This window comes from Zingiber officinale, chromosome 1B, assembly GCF_018446385.1.
Source record: "Zingiber officinale cultivar Zhangliang chromosome 1B, Zo_v1.1, whole genome shotgun sequence".
In the NCBI taxonomy this organism is placed as follows: domain Eukaryota; kingdom Viridiplantae; phylum Streptophyta; class Magnoliopsida; order Zingiberales; family Zingiberaceae; genus Zingiber; species Zingiber officinale.
This window is the reverse complement of record NC_055986.1, coordinates 53,278,164-53,302,467: the sequence shown is the minus strand read 5'-3', so window position 1 is coordinate 53,302,467 and position 24,304 is coordinate 53,278,164. Positions and strand designations below refer to the sequence as shown.

At 34.9% G+C, this 24,304-nt stretch overlaps 1 protein-coding gene across 1 annotated transcript in view; it reads left to right on the top strand.

The window, feature by feature from the left end:
• Nucleotides 1-24,304, top strand: part of LOC122056613 (transmembrane and coiled-coil domain-containing protein 4-like) — a gene marked incomplete in the record, with an annotated part of 120,688 nt that overhangs the window by 14,805 nt on the left and 81,579 nt on the right. Inside the window, 2 exon segments of the mRNA XM_042618640.1 lie at nucleotides 8,712-8,809; nucleotides 8,980-9,070. Of these exon segments, the coding sequence (XP_042474574.1) occupies nucleotides 8,712-8,809; nucleotides 8,980-9,070 (189 nt within the window).

Genomic DNA, 24,304 nt, shown 5'->3' with positions numbered 1-24,304 from the left:
CATTCTGCCTGACCATCGAAATCGACACCAGTCTAGTGACAATTTCGTCGTGATGTCATCGCGTGCATGCAACAGAGGAATTGCGTACACGACATCGCGTGTGCTCGTAGTCGCGTGGCAGAAGGTGTGTCGCGATTCCATCGCGGCAGGCGGCGCCGGAGGAGTCGCGGGACGCCTCCGGCGCCACCGGAGGAGCATGCCACGAAGATCATGAATTTAGGGTTAAAAATTAAATATTTTAATTTAATTAATTCAAACATTTCCTAAGTGTGATATTTTGAAGAGGTTATTATAAAACCTAATTAAATTATTCCAATAAAATATAATATATTTAAAATTTAAAAAATAATAAATTTTATTAATTAATATTTTGAAAATTAATTTTACTAATTTAAATTTTATTTAAAAATGCTAAAATTTTTTAAAAAATCTAATAAATCAGATTAATATTTTAATATATTTTTAATTATTTTATACTTTTCTGTTTTACTATTTAATTAATAATCTGATTTTTTTATCATTTTAAATATATATTATTTAAAATAATAATTAATTTAAATAAATAAATAGTTAATTTATATAATTATTATACATAACATAGCATTTTTTAATTAATTTATATACTTATTATATAGAATTAATTTAAATTTAGAGCTATGACTATTAAGATATTTTGCTTTTTTTACTTTTAGAATTTTTATTTCCTGAACATATGAAACATATATTTTTATCTTAGAATGTCTCTACTAATATGCTTAGGAATATTATTTGTCTTTTATTTAAGAAATTTTAATAAAGGTCTGTCAAGAATTCCTATAGAACACTTATAATCTTGTACACCTCTGATCATTCTAAATTGTGATAGTTGAATTATTATTATTAGAAGATTATTTCAAGTTTAAATAAAAAATACCGAAACCATATCGGCACGGCATGATACGATATCGAAACTGTATCATTTCGATCTGGGACCGAAATCTCTGCATGGGTCTAAATTTTAAACTTTGATATAGACATCCAATAAATACTCTAGTTAGACAATGTGAGAACATAATAAATGCATACATTAATCGAAGAAGATAGAGATTATAAGAGACTTGGTTAAAATTCATTAAATATAGATGAAGATATAGAAGATGATTGAACCCAATGTTATATGAGGATCTATATAATCGACCCCACTTGTAAGATAAAAGCTTGATTGTTGTTGTTCTAATTGTGACATTATAGGCTCATCTACATTGAGTAAGGAGGGTAGTGATAAGGTTTAACGGTTGAGGGCTAAGTTCATTCCCAGACTCAACTTTCTTTAGAATCTCCCTCTGAAGGTGGAGCTTGGGAAAAAATGGTTCATATTCATGAAAGGTGACATCTATATAACCCCTCTATGTGGGAGAATACAACAACAACAACAACCAAGCTTTTTCCCACTAGGTGGGGTCGGCTGTATGAATTCTTTTACGCCATTGAGCCCTATCTCCTATTATATTATCATCTCTATTCAAATAAATTTTATCTTGTTTTATTGTTGTTAACCAAGTCTTTTTTGGTCGTCCTCTTCCTCGTTTGATATGCATGTTTATCATGGTTTCACATCGCCTAACTCGAGCATTTATTGGTCGTCTAAGTACATGTCTGTACCATCTTAAACGTGTCTCTTGGAGTTTGTCCTCAATAGATGCAACTTCGACTTTCTCTCTAATGCTCTCATTCCTTATTTTGTCCATCTTCGTATGTCCACACATCCACCTTAACATCCTCATCTCTGCAACTCTCATCTTACGCCACGCGCCGAGTCATACCAACATTCACTCCATATAACATAAAGGTCTAATCATTGCTTTATGTAACTTACCTTTAAGTTTAAGAGGTACTTTACGGTTACATAAAACACCCGACGCTCCCCTTCATTTCACCCATCCTGCTTGTATTCTATGTAAGACATCTCTCTCAATCCCTCCATCATTTTGTAAAAATGATCCTAAATATTTAAATCTCTCGATTCCGAGCAACTCGTCCTCTCCTATCTTAACAATTGTTTCATTACTTCTAATATTGCTAAACTTAAATTCCATATATTCTGTCTTTAATCTACTAAGCTTAAAACCTTTTCCTTCTAGCGTTTCCCTCTAAGATTCAAGCTTAGCATTTATTCCTTCACGTGTCTCATCTACCAAAATAATATCATCTGCAAAAAACATGCACCACGGTACTGTGTCTTGAATGTGCGCAGTGAGTTCGTCCATAATTAGTGTAAAAAGATAGGGACTTAGGGCTGATCCTTGATGTAACCCTATCTTTATTGGAAATGCTTCAGTTACTCTGGTCGTTACATCCTCATACGTATCCTTAATTAGTTCAATATATGTTATGCTAACACCTCTCTTTTCTAAAATTCTCCATATAAGTTCTCTTGGGACTCTATCATAAACTTTTTCTAAGTCAATGAATACCATGTGTAGATCTTGTTTTTACTCCCGATATTTTTCAATTAATTGTCTAAGGAGATGTATAGCTTCTATTGTCGACCTTCCAGGCATGAATCCAAATTGATTTTCTGTCACCGTGGTCTCCTTTCTTAATCTTTTTTCTATTACTTTTTCCCAAAGTTTCATAGTATGACTGATTAGTTTAATACCTCTATAGTTTGCACAATTTTGTATGTCTCCCTTGTTCTTATATAAGGGAATTAGAGTACTTATCCTCCATTGATCAAACATTCTTTTCGTTTTCAATATCATGTTAAATAATTTTGTAAGTCATTCAATACCTTGTTTCCCTAAGCACTTCCATATCTCTATCGGAATATCATCTGGCCCAACGACTTTTCCATTGTGCATCTCATTTAAAGTTTGTTTTAAAGTTTGAATTTTACGATAAAAATTAAAATTCTTATGCTCATTTGACCTAATTAAATTACCTAAATTAAGTTGGTCACCTAAACCTTCATTAAAAAGTTGATGAAAATACCTTTTCCACCACTCTTTTATTTCCTCATCATTTACTAATACCCTATTACATTCATCTTTAATACATTTTATTTGGCTAAGATATCTTGTTTTCCTTTCTCTCACTTTAACTATTCTATAAATGTCTCTTTCCCCTTCTTTTGTATCCAATTTTTGATATAACCGTTCAAAAGTTTCATTTTTTGCTTCACTCACTACTTTCTTAGCTTTTTTCTCAGGTATATTTAGTTTTTGCTAAGTCCCTACAACATATTTCTTATAAGCTGATTCGTTTCCTCTTGACTCATCGAGTACACTCTTAACCACTATTTTCAATTTGATACCATCTTATCACATGTCATAATCGAGTCATCGTGAATTTCTCTAATACTTATGTTTTATGTTATTTTTAAAGATATTTTATTTCCCATCCTTTAACTTTTAAAGATATTTTATTTCTCATCCTTTAATTTTCACCACTTCAACCATGAATGTTTTCATACTACCAATATTATGTATGAGATGCGTATCTAACACCGTTAACTTATGTTGGATGATTAAGTTTTCTAATCTTTACAAATTTTATAATCTCTTCCTGACCATAAGAAAGTCAATTTACAACTTATTATTTCTACTTTTGAATGTAATTGGATATTTTTCTCTCTTCTGGAAAAACATATTAGCTATTATAAGTTGATAGCTATTACGAAATACAATATAGTTTTTCCTAATTTATTTCTTTGTCTAAAATTATGACCTCCATGCACCCTATCATATTTTCCATTTCTTACTTTACATGCTCATTTATGTCTCCTATTGAAATAAATTTTTGTACTACCTCATCTAGCTCTTCCAAAACTTATAATTGGTGTCTTCACCTAATCCTACTTGGAGGTCTATATATGCTAACTACATTAATAATTTATTTTGCTACTACTATCTTGAGAGCTATAATGTTGTTTCTCTTCCTAATTACTCTTATTAGAATTATCTACAACGATACCATTTTTTACTCTTTCCAGTGTACCATAACTTAAAACCCGAGTTCTCTACTATCTTTGCTTTTGTCTCTTGTACACACAAAATACTAATTTTTCTCCTAATTATCATATCTACTACCTCCATTGATTTACCCGTGAGAGTTTCTATATTCCATGTTCCAAATCTTAGATTATTAGTTTTCCTATCATATTTGTTCTTATTTTAACCTATGGTGTGAGAACTTTTGCCTATTTAACACTACACCTAAGTTCTCATGGAGATGTAGCGGTCCTTGCTGAGACGTTACAGTCGGACCCTGTAACGCGAACTCTTGCATATTTATCACTACACCCGAGTTCTGGAGATGTAGCGGTCCTTGCCGAGACGTTACAGTCGGACCCTGCAACGCATTCCTTCCGGGGAACAACCTAGCATTAGCACAATAGTTTAATGGATTCATTCATTGAATATTTGCCATAGTTTGACGCTGGCTGGCAACCTAACGCAACCCTCCTCCTTTATCCGGGCTTGGGATCGACCATGACCGGTCATCATGGGCGGAGTTACATTTGGTTGATTTTGAATGATTTTGGGAATGGACGTGAACAATTGTTGTACAACTAAAGTTTTTAAGGGGAATAGAGGAGAAAGAGTGGAACAATGGATAGGTTTGAACGAGAATATGCATAGGAGTTTTGAATTTGAAAATTTTGAAGGCACATGATATATAAGATGTGAGGCAATCAAGATAGTTTCACCTCAAAGATGTTTAGGAATATACATACATAGTGAAGGGACTAGCAACCTCAAGTAGGTAACAACTTTTTCTATTGACTATACCTTTTTGTTATGGTGTGTCAGTGCAAGAACTCTGGTGAATGATCCTATTGGTTGCTAGGTACTCTCCTAAGATGGATTTAGAATATTTCCATTGTCAACTTTAATGGAGGTCTGAAATTGTTTTTTTTTTACCAAAAACTAAAAATTTTGGAAAAAAATTACAATAGCTAATTTTTCCTTACAGAGATAAACCTAATTTACTCTAGTGTGGTCATCAATAAATGTAATGAACCATTTAGCATCTATGATAATTTGTACTCGGGAAGGTCCCCAAATATCACTATAAATAGTAGAAAATTGATACTACTCTTTGTATGGTTTAGTTAGAAATGATGTTTGTGTGTGCTTAGCTAATTGACAAATCTAATATGGAATTGAGATTTTTATTGATAAACAAATGCAGAAATAAGCCTTTAAGATAAGGAAAATTAGGGTGGCCTAACCTACGATGCCACATCATTGCATCCTTATTAAAAGCAAAAGGAAGACTATTCAGCCATAGTAGCCTGCCTCTCCACATGATCACCATTCTCAAAATAGTAGTCAACCAATCCTTCTTAGCAATGCCAATCATCCTCCCTCTTCCCTATTCCTTGATACTTGCTCCTATATTTGACAAGAAGTGATTGAAAAATTAACTGTGCAATCAATATCATAAGTCAACACCAAGTTGTAAGCTAATTTGGGAACGTGAAGTACAAAATGTAGAATAAGAGAGTTTGACAAATGGGCATAGCCCTTTTAAGTAATAAAAAAGACGTTTCCTTATGCCATTTTTACCTTAAAGATCTTATCACATGGTGAATTTGCGTAAAAAAGAAATGAATTATTTGTTATATAATCACATGATGATTTGATGCATCAAAATCAAATATCCAAGAAGTTTGTTTTTACATGGAGAGCCCTTAACGAGTAAATCATTGCATTGTTGTAATTGTTTCATATTTTATTTATTCAATAGTTTACATAGAACCAATCCTTATTTCAAAACACTCCGTTGTTGTTTGATTCATCATACTTCTCCTCTATAATGTTTGAAAAACCTTGGATTGTCTTTGTTTCCATTATTTTACATCTGTATGTCTCCGTCGAGGTCCCAACGTCTTTATTAGGTGTGACAGAGATTATTGCAGTGAGAGCATCATAGATGGAAATTGAATTTCTGATCTTCAATAGGTTGCATTATTTTTGTGACAAATGCAATGTTATCTATAGGTCTCTCATTCCTAGAGTTTTCGTGGGAGTCCTTTTTAACTCCAAGTATGAGTTGGTATGCTTGCTTCATGTCGCACTCTTGCAAAGGCTTCACCAATTGAGGGAAGAGGTTGACTTAGAATCTGTTCATGTACCTCGTCAAGTTCCTTCCGCCCAATTGAGTTTGACTAGGTTATGTTAGTTTGTTTATCTTTCTGAGTAAAAAAATGTTTTAGCTTGTTTATCAACGCTTGAACTTTGATTTTCTCAATTTCAACTAAAGATAAACTTGTTCTTATAATTTAATTAAAATGTCGAACTAATAAATGGACCTTATAACATATTATAGGTAAATTGAGACTATAAAAATTGCATGACATCAATATAACAAACATAAATTCTATTACAAAGATATGTAAATATTATATTCTTTATATATTTGACTAAAATGCTAAAGGAATTATCATATTTGAGTCTTAAATTTTCAAATAAATTAGTCTTCATATTTATTTATTTATATATATTTTAATTAAATGAACACAAATATCAGTGTTAGTCATGAAAATCAATGACATATTATCTAAAGATGCACCTAAAGTTTGATATTGAGTAAAGGGCATATCACACATTGGAATATATCAGAGTGCACTTCATTCCTAAAACCGCCATGTAGTTGTCTAAATACCTCTAAATTTTTTAAAAATATTTTGATAACTTTCTAATGGTCAAAATAAGAAGAGCACAAATTGATTTTAGGGAGCTTGACTAAGAAATCATTTGACCTAAAACGCTATTAAAGTATTTTGGTAAAAGCACCTTAATGGTCAGAATTGAAAAGTAAGGGCATGAATGGACTGAACTACCATGAATATAATGGTCAAAATTAAAAAGTAGGGTACGAACGAACTTGGAGAGCACCATGGGAATGATCTTCTATTCTATTTGACCATTAGAAAGACAATCAAGTTGAGTAACCATTTTAATGGGCTTTTAAGGTTCCAAATTAAAGGGTATAAGTGTATTTTTGGGAGTACCATAAGCACAGCCAAAGTCTTATATTACTATTTTGACCACTAGAAAGGATAAGGTGTCTTGATCAAAAGACCTAGTTGTTAAAATTAAAATGTGAGGACATGATAGACAAAAGCATCATGAATGTAATTTTGGTGTCATATTTCCATTATGACCATTATTTGACCATTAAAATTAGTCAAAATCAAAATCTAAGGATATAAATGGACTTATGGGAACACAATGAATGCAAATATGATCTTATATTGCCATTTTGATTACTAGAAAACCATTAATATATATTCTTGTACAGAAAGTCATCAAGATGATTTTGGTATTATCACGGTGTTTCAAAACAGCTTAATGACCCTTGAAGTAGTCAAAATGATAATATGATACCATCATTGCGTTTATAATGGTCTAGAAATTCATTCACACAATTATGTTTTTTGATTTAGACCACTAGAAAACCTTCTAGCTAATTAATGTTTTTTTTTAAAAAACATCATGATGACCTTAAGTGGTTAAGATGATAATATAAGACCACTATCACATTCACATTCCTCTTAGGTGACTGTCAATGCCATTATTTTTTGATTTTGTGTCCAAAACGCTTTAGAAACCCTCTATTGGAAAATATGTCGAAAATAAGACCACCATTGGAGTCATGGTCTCATAAATTGCTTTCCTTATTGATATTTTAACTACTCGAAGAATATCAAAATGTTTTTAGAAGTCTTGGGAGGCATTTAGACATCCGCAGAGCTATTTTGAAAATAGGATGTGCCCTTTGGTAAATTTGGAACTATGTGCGTAATTTCGTAATTATCAAACTTCAAGTACGCCCTTTGGTAAAATACCAAAAGTTCTATTTATTAATTGCCTAGTAGTGTCTAAGAAACTTGACAACGTTACACAGACTTGATTTCTATGCTGTTCACAATTGAACTTAAGTAGATATCTACGAAAGGAAGATCTTAAGTGATGAGGGATTCGATCAACCAACAAAATAGGTGAAGGATTCACTTATTGCTAGAAAATTGTCAATGCCTTGTGATTCTACAATGTTAGAACTTGTGGGCAGAGTCTTTGTTCTACCTCCACAATTGATGAAAAAGAGATGGTTCACCTCTTTACCCTTCCCTTATTGGAAAGGGGATACATGAAAGCCTAGTGGAAGCAGTAGTTTCTGGATTTTGAGTAATAGATTGATGCCACTGGAGGAAAATAACTAATATTCTCTTCTTTGTTTGCTGGTGGAAATCAGCAGATATTTTAGCTTCTGCAGGTGGAGAGTTGCAAGCTGGTGGGAAAGTGATGACCGCTTGAGAAATTGCCTCCCTGGTTAGTGTAGATATCTATAGTACTGGAGTCAGTTACTATGGGTTACAATAATGGGCTATTGGTGGGTTTGTATGGGACATCAAACTTGAAGTTGGAGACTTTGAGGATTTTAGTTTGTTCGAGCAGCCATGCTTAATAAATCTAACAGCAGCAGATATTTCAGAAGTTATCAAACTTAAAATTAAACAGAATATCCCACTAATTCTTTTCATTCTTTCCATGTATTCTCTCTAAATTTTCAGATGCTCTCTGAAATGCATGTCTTTACATCTTTGAACTTTCTCTGCTAAGATAATAATGCTATCAAATGCTTTCTGAAATGCATGTCCGTAGTTATTAATGCTATCTTATACATACACACACACATATCTATGCTCATTTTGGATGCGACAGCTGCTGGAGCTGGATTGACTGGAAGCAAAATGGCAAGAAGAATTGGGGGTATTGAAGAATTTGAATTTAAGAATGTTGGAGAAAATCATAATCAGGGCGTAAGTGCTCTACCTATTACAGTTTATAACTTTTTGCATATTAAAAAATCATAATATTTTATGACACTTCATAATATTGAGCCCAAAAGACATCTCTACTAGGCCTTGCTCAACAAATTGCAAATCCTATACAATGACATATTGAATAATAATCAGTCCCTTCTTATCAGCGCCTTGCTGTGGGAATATTCACCTCTGGTTTTGCTTTTGAAGAAGTAGATTTTATTAGGCCTTGGGAAGGGCTGCAAGATAATTTGGAGAGGTACATTGATACTCATTACTCTTTAGAGTTGTATCTTCTAGATTTTATTTATTTATTTATTTTAAAGTGGCATTCTCTCCCGGACTACCTCACTTATGTCAGTTATTATTTGTCAACTTTCATTAACTGCAAGTCTTTCATTTCACTGCATATATACCTCACCGTGCACATAGTTTCTTAATAATTGGATATACCTCACTACTGCAATTTACTATTGCATCTTTACCTCATTACAATGGTGACTTTAAGATAAATATAATTATTTTACAGCATGAACTTCAGGCCTGCAGATGCAAAGTACTGCACATCAATTTACATTACGTGGCTATCCAATATAGGCTTGGTAGTTAATAAGAGAACCTCCAGGAAGAATTAATTTCAGCATCTAGTTGAATTTTAATATGAGATTTCATTTTGTATTCTGATTTGTGAAAAAAGTATAAAATTGATGCTCATTTTCTACTTTGTCTTGATAGTGTAATACATAATAAAGCTGGTCTATGATTACCATTTTTGTTATTTGGTGGATTCATTGTCCTCGTCAATTTATAACAAAAAATTGTAACTTAATGTCATCTATTGACCATTTGAGTTGATACTAAGAGCTGTACATTCAAGAATTATCCATCAATCTTGTTTTCTTTAACTCAAAATGAGATTTCATGACCAAGAAAAAAATTGATGAGGGTGTGCTAAATCTTGATTGTTTACTTTCGATTTTTGGAAGTTTGACTGTTAGAAAAGTTTATATGGTCATTTGATTTTATTGGTGCAAACAGACATCAGGTGATCAAAGCAATGTTTTGATGTATGACAAAGAGTTTAAAATTAATATGGGTGTCAAGTGTCTAGGTGCAAGAAAACTTGATAGGTACATTGCAGGAGCAATGGGAAAGATCAACAGGAGTTGGCAAGGGAAAAAACTAAATGGGTGATGTGAACCCAAGGAGAAGGATGTCTCGTGAAGCAACAACAAATTGAAGGAAGAAATAAGGAAGTCTAAATTGATAAGATGAATAAACAGAACCTCAACCTAATGCTTAAGCAAGCACGAACCTTGGTATAGAAAATAGAAGATGCCACAACCTTGAGATTTATGTTGATAAGTCTTTGAACGTCACAAGGGATTATCTTGATAAGTTCTAGTTTAATGAAGAACCAATAAGTAAGAGCCTCAGCATGCTTTAGATCGAAACAAGCCAAAACTTATATGTGTGGCCCTTCCCTCCTTTATTTATAGCAATAGGGTGACCTAATAACCCTAAAAGGCTAAAAGGAAGTTTAACTGCCTATGTAGACTACATAGATAATTTGGGCTTAAGGCACTATTACAACCCAAATAGAGGTAGAAATTGAGCTTATATATGAAAATTATCCCTACTACAAGTAGGTAAAAAGTCTCGGTCTCTCGAACATGATTAGATACTTGGCACAGGAAGTCCAAGAGAGGACCTTTTGACAAAGAAAGCTATGAGGGGGTCTCTTAATCTTGGGAGGAGGATAGTCTCTTGCAACCTATGCGGTTGACTTGACCAAGAAACTAATACAAGTTTTAAAGTCAAAGTCAAAAAGACAGTTGACTAGCTGTGAATAGTTGCTCCATTGGATTTCGCTTCTCAAGCTATAATCATGATTGATCAACATTGTCACTTTTTACTTACTATTCACTGCTATTTTATTTACTTTATATATTCTATATTTACTTATTAATATTTCCAAAAATAGAATATTGGTAGACCAAACTATAGGACTTAGTCGACCATAGTGAAAGTCTATTCAGTCTCTAGAAGACATCAAGTAATTTTGACTTATTGAGAGTAGAAGACGACTTGGTCGGTCACATGAACAATACTAGTTGTCCACATGCTCAATCAACATATGATATAGCACATCAATGATAAGGATCACAATTGAAGTTTATCCGAGTTGGTCGACCACATGAACAGTGATGGTCGACTACGTGCCCATGCAACAGCCAACAAAGCAAGTAGATAAAATTTGACCAAAGAAGTTTATCCGGGTTGGTCAAGCAAAAAAAGGCTTGCATTGTGGCACAACATTTAGAGAACTCGGGATTATTCTTTTTAGTTGTCTTATTACTTGCCTGACACTTTTGTTTTTAAGAAAGAAGAAAGTACAGTGGAATGTTGACGAGGAGTGATTCGACTAAATTATAGGTTGTGGAGTCGGGACCACGTTAAGTCATTGTGCCATTTCCTTTATTACTTTTAACCTTAGTTCATTATTTATAAAATTTTGATTGATTTCAAAATTAAGCTTGATCTTGAAAAACTACAATTATATGCTGCTATATATTTGATAAACTTTTAAAATATTTAGATATTTTAAAAGTATTATTCACCCCCTTCTAGTGCTTATCTTGATCCTACAAGGATTTGGTTGGTTTAGACAAGGAAGTTTCAAGATATTTTTATAACAACAGCAACCAAGCCTTCTCCCACTAAATGCGGTCGACTTTCGAGGTATTATATGTTTTGAAATTTTTTGCCAAAGTAGTTCATTATGACTCACCACTTACCTGGGAATTTACTTGGTGCATTATTCGTGCAACCTTGAAAGGACTTCCATTACCTAATCCAAATCAAAACAAGATCTCACAATCTTTCAACCAATCACTAAGAGTCAGGCGCGTGGTTTTTTCAAATGTTGTCATGGTTTTAATTAACCTATTTAAATAGTTTTCTGTCTTCAAAACGTGACAATCTAATTTTTTTTTTTTTCATTTGTGTATACCACTTTCCCAAGAACAATGAAATACTCCACCTTTCAAAGTGTTGACATTTCTTTTTTTGCTTTCTATATCCTTAAACAGCTAGATGATCTTGCAAGATACAGCCCATCCTCCTTTCTTTAATGGCAACAATAGTACCATCCGTCCTCCTTTCTTTAATGACAATAATTTTTCCTATTAGAAAAGATTGATGGAATACTATGTCATAACAGACATTAAATATGGTTTATCATTAAAGATTGATTGAAATGCCAAAATATGACCTTGGAGAACCACTGGAATTTGTCAAGTAATTAAATGATATGACAAGTAAAGCCCAAGCTAACTCTTAAGCCATATGGACCCCCTTCAATGTGGTTTAACTTAGGAGTAACTTAGCAAAGTGGGGCCTTTAATACCATAAAGGAGCTTTGAGATAAGTTGATTGAGCTGCATAAAGGAACCCTTGACTCAAGAACAGCCAAACGGGATCTACTCATGAGTCAGCTCTAGAACTACTAAATAAAGGAAGCGAAATTGTGAGCCCACTACACAAACATTCAAAGAAATTTTGAAAATCTCCATGCAATTAGAGAGTGGATTGAAAATTGCTATCTCATCACCTATGACTTAAAAGCCTCCCTTGATCGAATTTGTGGGCATTTATGGTAGATGTTCGCAAAGTTTCTCGGAATTTATCACTAATCAAATTAGATAAATTATTTTATGAATTTGAATTTCATGAGCAAACTAATCTTGAAACCAAAGAGAAAGGTATGCCTTTTCTTGTAGGAAAAACCAAGACTAAGAAGTTTAAGTCTAAACGTGAACTCGAGTTTATGATAAAGAGGGCGAGGAGAACCTTAACTTGAAATAGCCAATCTAATTTGGAAGATGATGAAGAGGAACAGAAAGATGTTAACAAGGTGCTCCAAAACAAAAACAAACAGATAACTAAGAGTAAAAGGTCAAAGAAAGTGTCATATGTTATGGGTGTAATAAGAAGGAACACTACAAGTCACAATGCCCCTCAACTTAAGGAAAAAGATTTAGAAAAGCCCAAAAAAATGAGAACGAAGAAAAAGACTACTTAGGATGGGCCATCTTCAGAAGAATAAGAGAAAGATGAACCAAATCATTCCGTATATAACATTTATGTCCCAAGATGAAGCCAGCAAGTACGAATTAATAAGAGGCTCAGAAGATGTATTTAAGGATGATGATTTGCTTAGTGGCTCAGAAGAGTACAACACTAATGAGGTATGTGACCTTCAAATTGAAAAATTGTATTAAATAACATGCTTCAATAATGCATTGACTAAATCGAAGGACAAAGTTAGGCCACTCTTTGAGGAGGTAAAAGACCTTAAATGGGAGACCACCTCTTCTTCTTTAATTAGTAAGGTTTAAGAAGGAACCAACCTCAACGCAAGTGGAAAGGCTTATGGAAGAAAATTCCTCTTTGAAATAAAATTGAAGATTTGAGAAAAACACTAGAATGGTTCACATTTAGGCTCCAATTATCAAGACATGATATTTGGAACTCAACATGAAGTTTATAATAATGCCAGCCATGGATATCAGTTAAGTGCACAAGAAATATCAGTCATGTCATTTGTTACTAGGAAAATCAACTTCACTTTCTAAGTAGCTATTGGGTACCAAAACAACATATATATTTTTAATTATAGGTTTAGCAAGGAACAAACAAGTGGATGCTAGTGATGTGCAATTTCGGTAGGTGCACAGTCATCGCCAAGTAATAAAATATCATCCTTTGGGACCATAGAGTCGAATCCCAGTCTGAGTGCAAAAGTAGGCTATCTAGACTAATCGAAATCGAGAGAATTGTTTTGAAAGAAGACAAATTAGGAAAGCAAAAGTGAGAAGTTGTGAGAAAATCAATTTTAAAGGCAATTCCAGGACTTTGCTTTCACCTTGACTATCCTTGTTAAATTAGTTGCGAATCTCTATTTTACCTCAATGTCGATCAAGCTATACTAAGGTAACCAATGACCTACTTTCATGGTAGCTATACTGGGGTGATCGCTTTCTAATGGAGGCACCTGCCACGAGAACCCCGCAATCCCTTAGATCGCTACTATTACTTCGTGACGTCAAATCGAGGTAAACCCCTTACGCTCTATGATATCCAATGGTATCCTCGGGAGGGTTTGAACTACTTTCGTAAACAACCCCTTCAGTCTAGTTATTATAGGTCCGAGATCTTCGCCTTTCGGTTTTCCTCTTCACCCCAAGGTTTGTGCTAACGTCCATTAAGACATATTAACACGTTATGTATGTTAATAACTAAATCAAGGATCAACACATCATGTGATAAAAGAGATAAATATCAAGATACTATTGCCAATTTAATGTCGGGTTACTCCCTAATCTTAGAATTAAGGGAACTATTTCATGGAAATGGAGATACAAGCCAAAGAAATGGAGTACAATATTCTACGACTCAAAATAAGAGAAAAGTGCAGAAGGAACTCAGTCGTAGATGACCATGTCGCCTTCGGAAGATCTCCTTGGTGGACGGAATCCTCATGGCCTTTGGAAGACGGTTGTCTCCTAGGGTTCCCTATCACGGGGAAACCCTTGATGCTTCAAACAGATGCCTCCTTGGTTCTTTTATAGCCTCAAAAGATTTTCAAATATGGTATGATTTTCCTAAAAATAAGGGGCGCCGCCGCGGTGCCATGGTCGTGTTGGGAAGCACGGCGGCGTGCTGGATGTTTTCTCATTGAGCGTGAGATCATAACATGACCTTGTTACGGGACAACCAACCGTGTGCCATGTTGGAAATTTCGGTTGACTCTCCGATGCTCGTTCTTCCTTCTGGAGTATATGACCGTGTCAAGGGACACAAGTAGGTCGTGTATCATACTGCATCGTGCTGTCCTTAGGCTTTTCGTCTCTAATCATGCTCCAACTTCACGTCTTGTCAATAAAACACATGAGTAGTTCTCCAATCTAAAATGATAAAAAGACTGCAAAATTATAATGTAGTAGATGCATGCTAAATAATACCAAAAACATATGCATGATCAAATATCTCTAGACTTGAACCTTTGTTTGTTCCTAAGCAAAATTTGCAATCAAAACTCGTGTGTGATTGAAACATCATAATTCCTGATAAATTAATCTAATCCGATCTAGTAGTTCATTAATGAGCAAAGACATACGAATCATTTCAATGTAGTCTAACCTAACCTGAAAATTCTCTGGCGTAGTGCAAAGTGACTTACTCTAAAATGTCAATTACCAATCCTAGTTATTTCATCATCCCACTGTGTTCCTAAGTCTTTAGCGCATGAGACACTTATCTACCACATGCAAAGCTCGTTCCCCTAATGCTTTGCATTGTCGACATAAGGTTTCAAAGAAGCACTCAATGTCGAGGGAAGCTAATAGGTATTTCCCAGTAGCCTCAGGATCTCAAAGGGGTACCTAGTCGATATTTCCCCAATAATCACTGTGGTTTCAAAAGGATACCATATCGCTTGTACTCATTATCAAAACATATTTTTTTTTCACATTTCCAAAAACAATTTTTTTCTTCTTTTTCTATGAGATCCTTACTCGAATATTTCTCCAGTAATCAAAATGTAGTGGGAGTCCTCTACGAAATCAAGGTACTAGTCCAGTGTTATGTCATAATAACTATTTTTAGATATATCAACACTTGAAATCAAGTTTAATGTGAAAAGGAGATACTAAACTAGTAGGCCAATACTGAAACTCTCCAAATCAATAATGCTCATGTCATACTACTACAAATAGAAAAAAATGGATCACTAAAGATATGAGCATACTTTTCAAGTAAACATAAAGTTTATCATGCTAATGTCGTGTTATAAGAAACAAACAAGTAAATGTTTGATGGATATGAGCATGATAACCATGATAATCATGAAAAACAAACAAAAAAATGATGATTAAAAGCAAAACTAAAATTAATTAAGGAAATAAACTAACTAACTAAAATGGCTAAATCCCTAGACTTGAATTAAATATAGCCCTCAATGGAAATAAAGTTTACTGAGGAGGAGGTGGAAAAGGAGGGAAGTGAGGAGGTTACTTAGCGATGTGTGCCGTCTCATTAATCTGATGGCGGTATACCTCCATCTGGTGGTAATAGTCCTCTCCTCTCTGAAAGTGCTCTGCCCTGCGTTGGTGCTCCTCTTTCTCGCGATAATGATCATCCGCCCTCTGGTAGTACTGCTCAGCCTTGTAATCATGCTTATCTGATATGCGTAGCTGCGTAGCCTACTCGGCTCCGATGGTGTCAAGGGACGTGTGGATGTCAGAAAAATCGTAGCCAGAATGCCTTGTAGAAGATTGTCTCACATAGGAGCCGACTTGCGTAGATAGGCGAGGGGGGTAGTCCATATTAATGGGTTCAGGAGGAGGAGTTGAAGGGAATGCTAGTTGGCACAAATTTGGATGGTGGTATGCTCAGGGTCGGGAGGGGGTGTTGTAGTTGGTTCTTGTAAATAATGCACCAAAAGAGAATAAAGGAGGTAGACTAAAATATACTTATTATTCATTCATAATTCAGATCTCAATTCATAGTTAAATAGAAGAAAGAGTATAAGACAATATTCTAAAATAAAGAAATAAAATAAGGAAATATTCTAATCCTAATAATTACCAATAATTACCTTCCTAAACTTATTTCAATCAAATAAAATCATGACATATTTAATCTAATCAAATCATGCCTAATTTATTGACACTCCTCCTCAAGTTGGTGTAAAAATGTTTATCATGCACAACTTGCTAATTTGTGTTTCAAAGAGTTATCTTGAAAGACCCTTGGTCAAAACATCTGCAACTTGTAGTGTGGTTGGAACAAATAGAGTGCAAATTATTTCGTCTTCCAGCTTCTCTTTTATAAAGTGTTTATCAATTTCAATGTGTTTTGTTCTATCATGTAGAACTGGATTATGAACAATACTTATTGCTGCTTTGTTATCATAGTATAGCTTCATAGGAAGGTTTATTGGTCTCTTTAGTTCATCAAAAACTCTCTTTAGCCAAAGAATCTCACATACTCCTTAAGCCATTGCTCTAAACTCAATCTCTGCATTACTTCTGGCTACAACATTTTGCTTCTTACTTCTCCAAGTTACCACGTTACCCCACACAAATGTGCAGTATCCTGAAGTTGACCTTCGATTAGTAATAGAGCCTGCCTAGTCTGCATCTGTATATACTTTAATATCTCTTTTCTCATTCTTTCTGAAGAAAAGTCCCTCTCCAGGTGTTCCTTTTAAATACCTTAGGATTCGATACACTGCATCCAGATGTTCTTCGTATGGAGAATACATGTGGGTGAGTATGAGACAAGCAAATTAGTCTCCCGATAAGTCTTTGATATCTTACTTGAGTCTATTGGAGTGCCATTTTTTATATCTCCTAACTTTGCGTTCACTTCAATTGGAGTATTTACTGTCTTGCACCCACTCATCCCAGTTTCCTTTAAGAGATCAAGAATATACTTTCTCTGAGACACCATAATACCTTTCCTTGATCTTGCTATCTCCATTCTGAGAAAGTACCTTAGCTGACCCAAGTCTTTAATCTCAAATTCCTTGGTTAGGTTTGCTTTCAATTTGCTCATCTCTTCTATATCATCTCCAGTCAAGATTATATCATCGATATACACGATCAACACAGAGATCTTGTCTTTCTTAGATGTCTTTGTGAATAAAGTATGATCAGATTGTCCTTGGGTGTAGCCTTGATTTTTTACAAACTTTGTGAACCTTTCGAATCATGCTCTGGGTGATTGCTTCAGTCTATTGAGATTTTTTCAGCTTACACACTTTTGACCCAAACTGATCAGAAATTCCTGGGGGTGCCTCCATGTAGACCTCTTCTTCTAAATCACCATTTAGAAACACATTCCTCACATCTAATTGATTTAGTGGCCTATTGAGATTTGTAGCACCTGATAATATGACTCGAATAATGTTCAATTTAGCCACTAGAGAGAATGTTTCAGAATAGTCTACTCCATAAGTTTGCGTAAAGTCTTTAGCAATTAAACGAGCCTTATACTGTTCTAGCGAACCGTCTGAGTTGTACTTTATGGCGAATACCCACTTACACCGACAATCAATTTATTGTGAGGTAGATCAACTTTCTCTTAGGTAGAATTCTTCTGTAGGGCTCTCATTTTCTCAAAAATTGCTTCTTTCCACTCAGGTATCTTTAGAGCTTCTTGAATATTATTTGGAAGACTAACACTGTCAAATTGTAAAACAAAAGCACAATAGGAAGAAGACAAATATTTATAAGATATAAAATTCGAAAGTGGCTGCTGTGTGCATGACCAAACTCCTTTCCTTAGGGTAATAGGAAGATCAACTTGACTTGAGGAATTTAACTCAGACATACTTGAGGTTCTATTGTCAGGATCTTTGAGTAATCATTGATAGTCTCATGATTTTGCCTCTGATCAAATTCTTAGATTTGTAGATGAACAAGACATTTGAATCGATTGTTACTCTTTTTTGTCATGCCATTGCTTTGAAATGGCATAGGTTTAGGTTCTTCCTTAAAATAATAGGTTAAGTCTGACTCGTTTAAACATTCATCTTTCCCATTATGCTCCCCTTGAAGATGAGAATCATAGTAAGATTGCCCCTAAAAAGATGTAACACCCATGGATACCATTTTTTTTTTTGAAATTGGATCAAAACACTTGTAACCTCTTTGATTGTAGGATGCCCAACAAAGATGCATTTATAAGATTTTGGATCAAGTTTAGAACTTCCTGGGTCATGATTGTGAATGAAGACAATGCTACCAAAACTTTTTAGGGAAATATATGTGAAGAGCTGAGAGTTAGGGAAACAATTTTGAAATGTTTTTATCGGAGTTTGAAAATTCAGTATTCTTGTTGGTAATCTATTTATTAAATAAGTAGCTGTTAGAATCGCGTCTCCCCAAAGATACTTTGGAACTTTAGATGAAAACTTAGAGCCCTTATAACTTTGAGGAGATGCTTAGTTTTTCTCTTAGACACTCCATTTTGTTGAGGAATGTGAATACAAGAACTTTGATGAACAATTCCCTTCTTAGCAAAAAAATTCCTTAGTAATTGATTGAAATATTCTTTCCCATTATCACTATGAAAAATTTTAATCTATGTTTGAAATTGTGTTTAAACCATATTATAAAAAATTATGAATACATTTCCAACATCAGATTTATTTTTCAAAGAAATACCCAAGTCATTCTAGTATGATCATCTATAAATGTGATAAACTACTATTTTTCAAATAATGTTACTATCCTAGAGGGACCCAAACATCACTATATATCAAAGTAAATGGTGTTGATTTTTTTATATGGTTGTAATGGAAACACCGAGCAGTGATGTTTGGCTAATTCACAAGATTCATATCTAAACGATGAAGGACTTTTATTTAAAAATAATTTAGGTAACAATTGTCTTAAATATTGAAAGTTTGGATGCCCTAAACGATAATGCCATAACATAATCTCATTGTCACGAGAAACAAAAATTGAGTTGAAATAGGTCTTGAGGTCTTGTTTGATGAAGGTTGATCCAGCATTGAAGATGTAGAGGCCATTCTCCTGTCTAGTATTGTTAATCATCTTCTTCAAGGCTAAATCCTAAAATTCACAATGAGAGGACAAAAAAAAACAATAAGATCAAAGGTAAGTTTGCTGATGGATAACATATTATATGATAAATGTGGTACATGCAAAACATTTCTAGGGACGAGGAAAGGAGAAACAACAACAGTTTCTTTCCCTGCGATAGTAGCAAAGGATCCATTAAAAATTTTAACCTTTTTATTCCCTGCGCATGGTGTATATGAAGAGAAAAATTGTGATATGCTTGTCATATGGTCGATGACACTTGAATATAATATCCAAGAACCATTTGAGTTTGTGTTGGCAATAGAAGCTATAGGGAATATACCTGAGCTAGAGAGCAAGAAGAGTTAGAATTTCCAATAGTGTGAGATTGAAGTATAGGTGCTCTATTTGATCCTTTGTGAAAGGAAGAGATTCAGAGGCCGATGATTGCTGTCCAGAATCAATGCCACTTGTTTGAAGGGCCCGAACACCACCATTATAGCTTTAAAACTGCTGTTGACTTCCTTTTATAATTTGCTAGTTTTCTATGGATTTTCTAGCATGTCTCCACAATGTGCCACGACTTATGGCACCTTTCACACCAGAGTTTTGGCTTATCGTCTTCAAAACGGGTTCCTTTGGTGACATGGGCAGATCCCTCACTCTCCACTATCTTTGGTTCTTCAATTCCTTTCAGCATCACTTGGCATCGAGCCTCTTCTCGACGAACCTATGAGAAAACTTCTCTAATGGCAGCAAGAGGGTTTCTCTAAGTATTCGTCTCCGAACTTCATTAAGCTCCTTATTTAAACCTGCCAAAAACACAAATACTCTACTTCTCTCTAGCTTCTTTTTATATCGAATACTATTATTGGTGTTTTCTCATTCTTCTTCTTTAAATAAATCTAGTTCCTGCCATACAATCATCATTTCATTGTAATATGTAGTAACATCTCGGTTTCCTTGTTGCATTCTCTACATTTGAATATTTAATTCGAACAGTTGAGAATGATTCTCCATATCAGAGTAGGTTTCACGTACCGCTTTTCATACATCACAAGCTGTTAGTAAGAACATGAAATACTTGCCAATGATCGGATCCATCGAGTTAATAAGCCAGGCAGTCACTAAAGAATTCTTCGAGTGCCATTGTTTGTATCTCAGATCATTCAAAGCTGGTGGCTTTATTTCTTCATTCAAATGTCTGAGTTTACCTTTACCATCGATCACTAAGCGCACGGATTGAGCCCATTCAAGGTAATTTTTTCTATTGAATCTATGTATGGTGATTTGGAGGAAATCGAACAAGCAGATATTTGAATTTGTTTCCTACTTCCAAGGATGGTGTGCCGTTGCCAGTGGCTGATCCAGCAGCTTTGAAATTCATGACCGAGAATTAGACTCTGATGCCATGTAAATAATACACCAAAAGAGAATGAAGGAGGAAGACAAATTTATTTTTTATTCATTCATAATTCAGATCTCAATACATAGTTAAATAGAAGAAAGAGTACAAGACAATATTCTAAAATAAGGAAATAGAATAAGGAAATATTATAATCCTAATAATTACCAATAATTACCTTCCTAAATTTATTTCAATCAAATAAAATCATGACATATTTAATCTAATCATGCCTAATTTATTGACAGTTCTTAAGAACAAAAGGCTATAACAGTCCCCGTTGCTCACAATCATGCGGATAGTGACACGACTCCGTGTCGATCTTGGTGTTACCCATGGCTTCCTCTAGTCTGCTCAACTGGTTGCCTAGGGCTTCGACAATCAGTATAATAAGTCTACCTATGATGATATTCCTCGTCATGGCCTTGTCGACCTTGACGAGGTGTCTCGCAAAGTGTGAACTCGGTATCTAAATGAACATTCTCCAACATTGCTCATAAAAATGTCATCTCTTTTAGGCAAATTGCATCATCGCTAAAATGATATATGTCATAACATGATTGAGATATTGAAAGCAGGGGTTTAGGGTTCGGAGAGTAGTGACCTTCGCTTTGGAAAAATCAAAATTGAATTAATTTGTGAGCTCGACCCAAAAGTAGATTACAAATCAGTGGATGAGCTCTCCTTTTCCCACCATAAGGAAATTCAAAAATTGAATTGAACTATTTGAGGTCCAGGTGATGCTCGATGTTAAACAAACGGAACTCAATGCGACCTTCATCGCACCCTGCCCCGTATAAGTCCGAAACCTCGACAGAGCTTCGGAATTCAAGGGTAGTTCTAATGTAAACATAGTACTTCATGTTCATGAATGCTACCCATCCGACTCAATCTAACCACTAGTAAATATCATCCCTAATATCTGATGTTGTTAAAACATGTTTGTCCATATATCAAATGTTCACAATCTTTCTTTTGACAAGCATTTCATAACGAGTTTTATGGTTATCATCTTGAAAAATAATACTGTAAGGGTTAGCATTATTACCCCTATTGAAAGCTTTGCCTTTTCCCTTCGCCTTCGAACTTGAGCCCTCCTCGTGTGGATGCTTTGAGAACATCGTTCACCTTCACACAAGGAAAACACAAGAAATTGTGAGATTAGCTCTCTTGACGTGGAAGAAGGGAAAGAGTTGTGGGGAGAAGAATGTTTCTTCTCTTAGGGCTTGGAGAAGAAAGAAGAGCTCTTGAGTTGGGAGGAGGGAACAGAAGACGTTGAAGATTGTTCTTCTCTAGGTGGAAGAGAAGAAGGTTGCTTGAATTAGCGTTTATTTTGAAGTGGAAAAGGAAGGAAAATAGGGGAAACTAGGGGGGTTTTTTTTGTGGAGGACAAGGAGGGTTGAGAGCTTAAGAGGTTAAGGCTCAAGACTAGGGTTTTTGAGAGAGAGAGGGAGTTTCGATACGGGAGAGAAGAAGGAAGTTAGGGCACAATGGAGGAGGAGAAGGCACAAATCGAGGGGATTTAAAACCTTCTGGTGCGACACGGCCATGTCAATGGACATAGCCTGCTTATGGAGCTCTCGGGAGTTTTGCATGGCTGGGCACCAGAGCTGACATGGGCGGGCAATCTCCACGACTTAGCCATGGGGAGCTTTGTCCCAACCTCTTTTTTATAGACAGATCAGGATATCGAAGAGACCACAGCTGTGTTAGATCACACGACCTGACTGTGTTTCCCGCTGGAACACCCACCATGCTCGTGGAATTCCTAGTTCTGAAAAAATAAAAACCATAAACGAACGACAAGGAATGAAAAAATTGAAACGAAATATGTTAAAAAAACATGGGTTGCCTTTCAAGAAGAGCTTGTTTTAGGTTATAAGCTCGACCTTGCAATCTTTACCGTTGAGCTTTTGGCTTAGGGGTGCGTTTCCCCACCTCTTTTAACAACCTTGTCTAGAATCTCAGGGTTCATCCTTGCTCATGCCGGTACGATGTATTTGCCAACCTTTTCTTTTGACTCCCTTTCACGGTCACTTGATTCCAATGAATTATCTAGTAATATAGTTCTCCCATTAAATATACATCAATTAACAACAATTGATCTTAGATAAATTAAATTCAATCTTGTCTTCACCAATGACAAAGGAGAGTGTGATTTTGACCTCAATTATTGCTTTGATAGTGGCTAAGAAAGACCTCCCTAAAATGATAGAGATTCTAGGGTCTTCATCCATATCTAGTATGACAAAGTCAGCAGACACCACAAAATTACCTACTTTTACATGGACATCCTCTAGAAATCAATGGGTATCTAACAGAATGACCCGCAAGTTGCAAAGTTATTGTCGTTAGCTTCAAATCGCTTAACCCTAGTTTCTCGCAAATCGAAAAGGACATGAGACTTACACTTGCACCCAGATCATAGAATGATTTGTTTCTGTTGGTCTTACCAATCATGCAAGGAATCAAAAAGTTACCTGGATTCTTGAGTTTCCGAGATAATTTGTTTTGGATCAATGCACTGCACTCCATCAAAGCGATTGTTTCAAAGTCCTCAACCTTCCTTTTGTATGAACTTTGAATATGTCGGCATTTGTTGCATAGTATCAAGGAGGGGTATGTTAACATTCTTTTTGAGTATCTCCAAGAATCTTCAAAATTGCTCATCTAACTTTGCCTTGGCCACTTGTTGAGGGAACCGTACCATGGTGTATAAGTTCTCACCGAGATTGTGGAGCTACGTTCTTTGTTTATCTTTTTGGATTCTCTTGTATTATTCTCTCCATGTGAAATCCCAATCGCTCTATCCTTGTCGTTTAGTGTGTGGGTTTGAACTCGATGCTGGGGGAGGGGGGATAGTAAATAAAAATAATTAAATCAAGTAGAGTAGCACAATGAAAATAAAAATTATAGACTAATTCAATCAAGTTAGATAGAGCAATATATGTAAATGATTTAGCTACTAATTAAGCATGCAAGCAATTCATCAACCAAAACAGAAATGTAGTACAATTATAAAATATGATTCTTATTTCTAATTTACCCTTTTGATAAAACTTTTGGGTATGGGAAAACCTTATAGAAAAAAATCTAAAAAGTAAACACAAATATAATCAATATGACAACATAAACAAATGAAAAATGTTACTCGAGTGTTGCCGATTAAATAAAACGCATGTTGCAGCACAGAAGACGAGAGCATTTAGAGCAGGAGAATAAGAGTGAATTCTGTGTAGATGAGTGATTTTCAAGCTCTTCCTCGAAGGTCTTTTTATAGCTCTTCTCCGATCACATATAGTCGTCTTGGTCTCGTGTAAGAGTGCTGACGTGACTACAACTTTTATCCGTTATATAATGTTAACGAAATTCTCTAGTAAGCCTTACGGTTGTAGGGGTTTAGCTCCCCATTCGCCCCACCCTCGCTCGGATCGATGAGATGTTAACATGCAACTGAACGAAGCACAACAA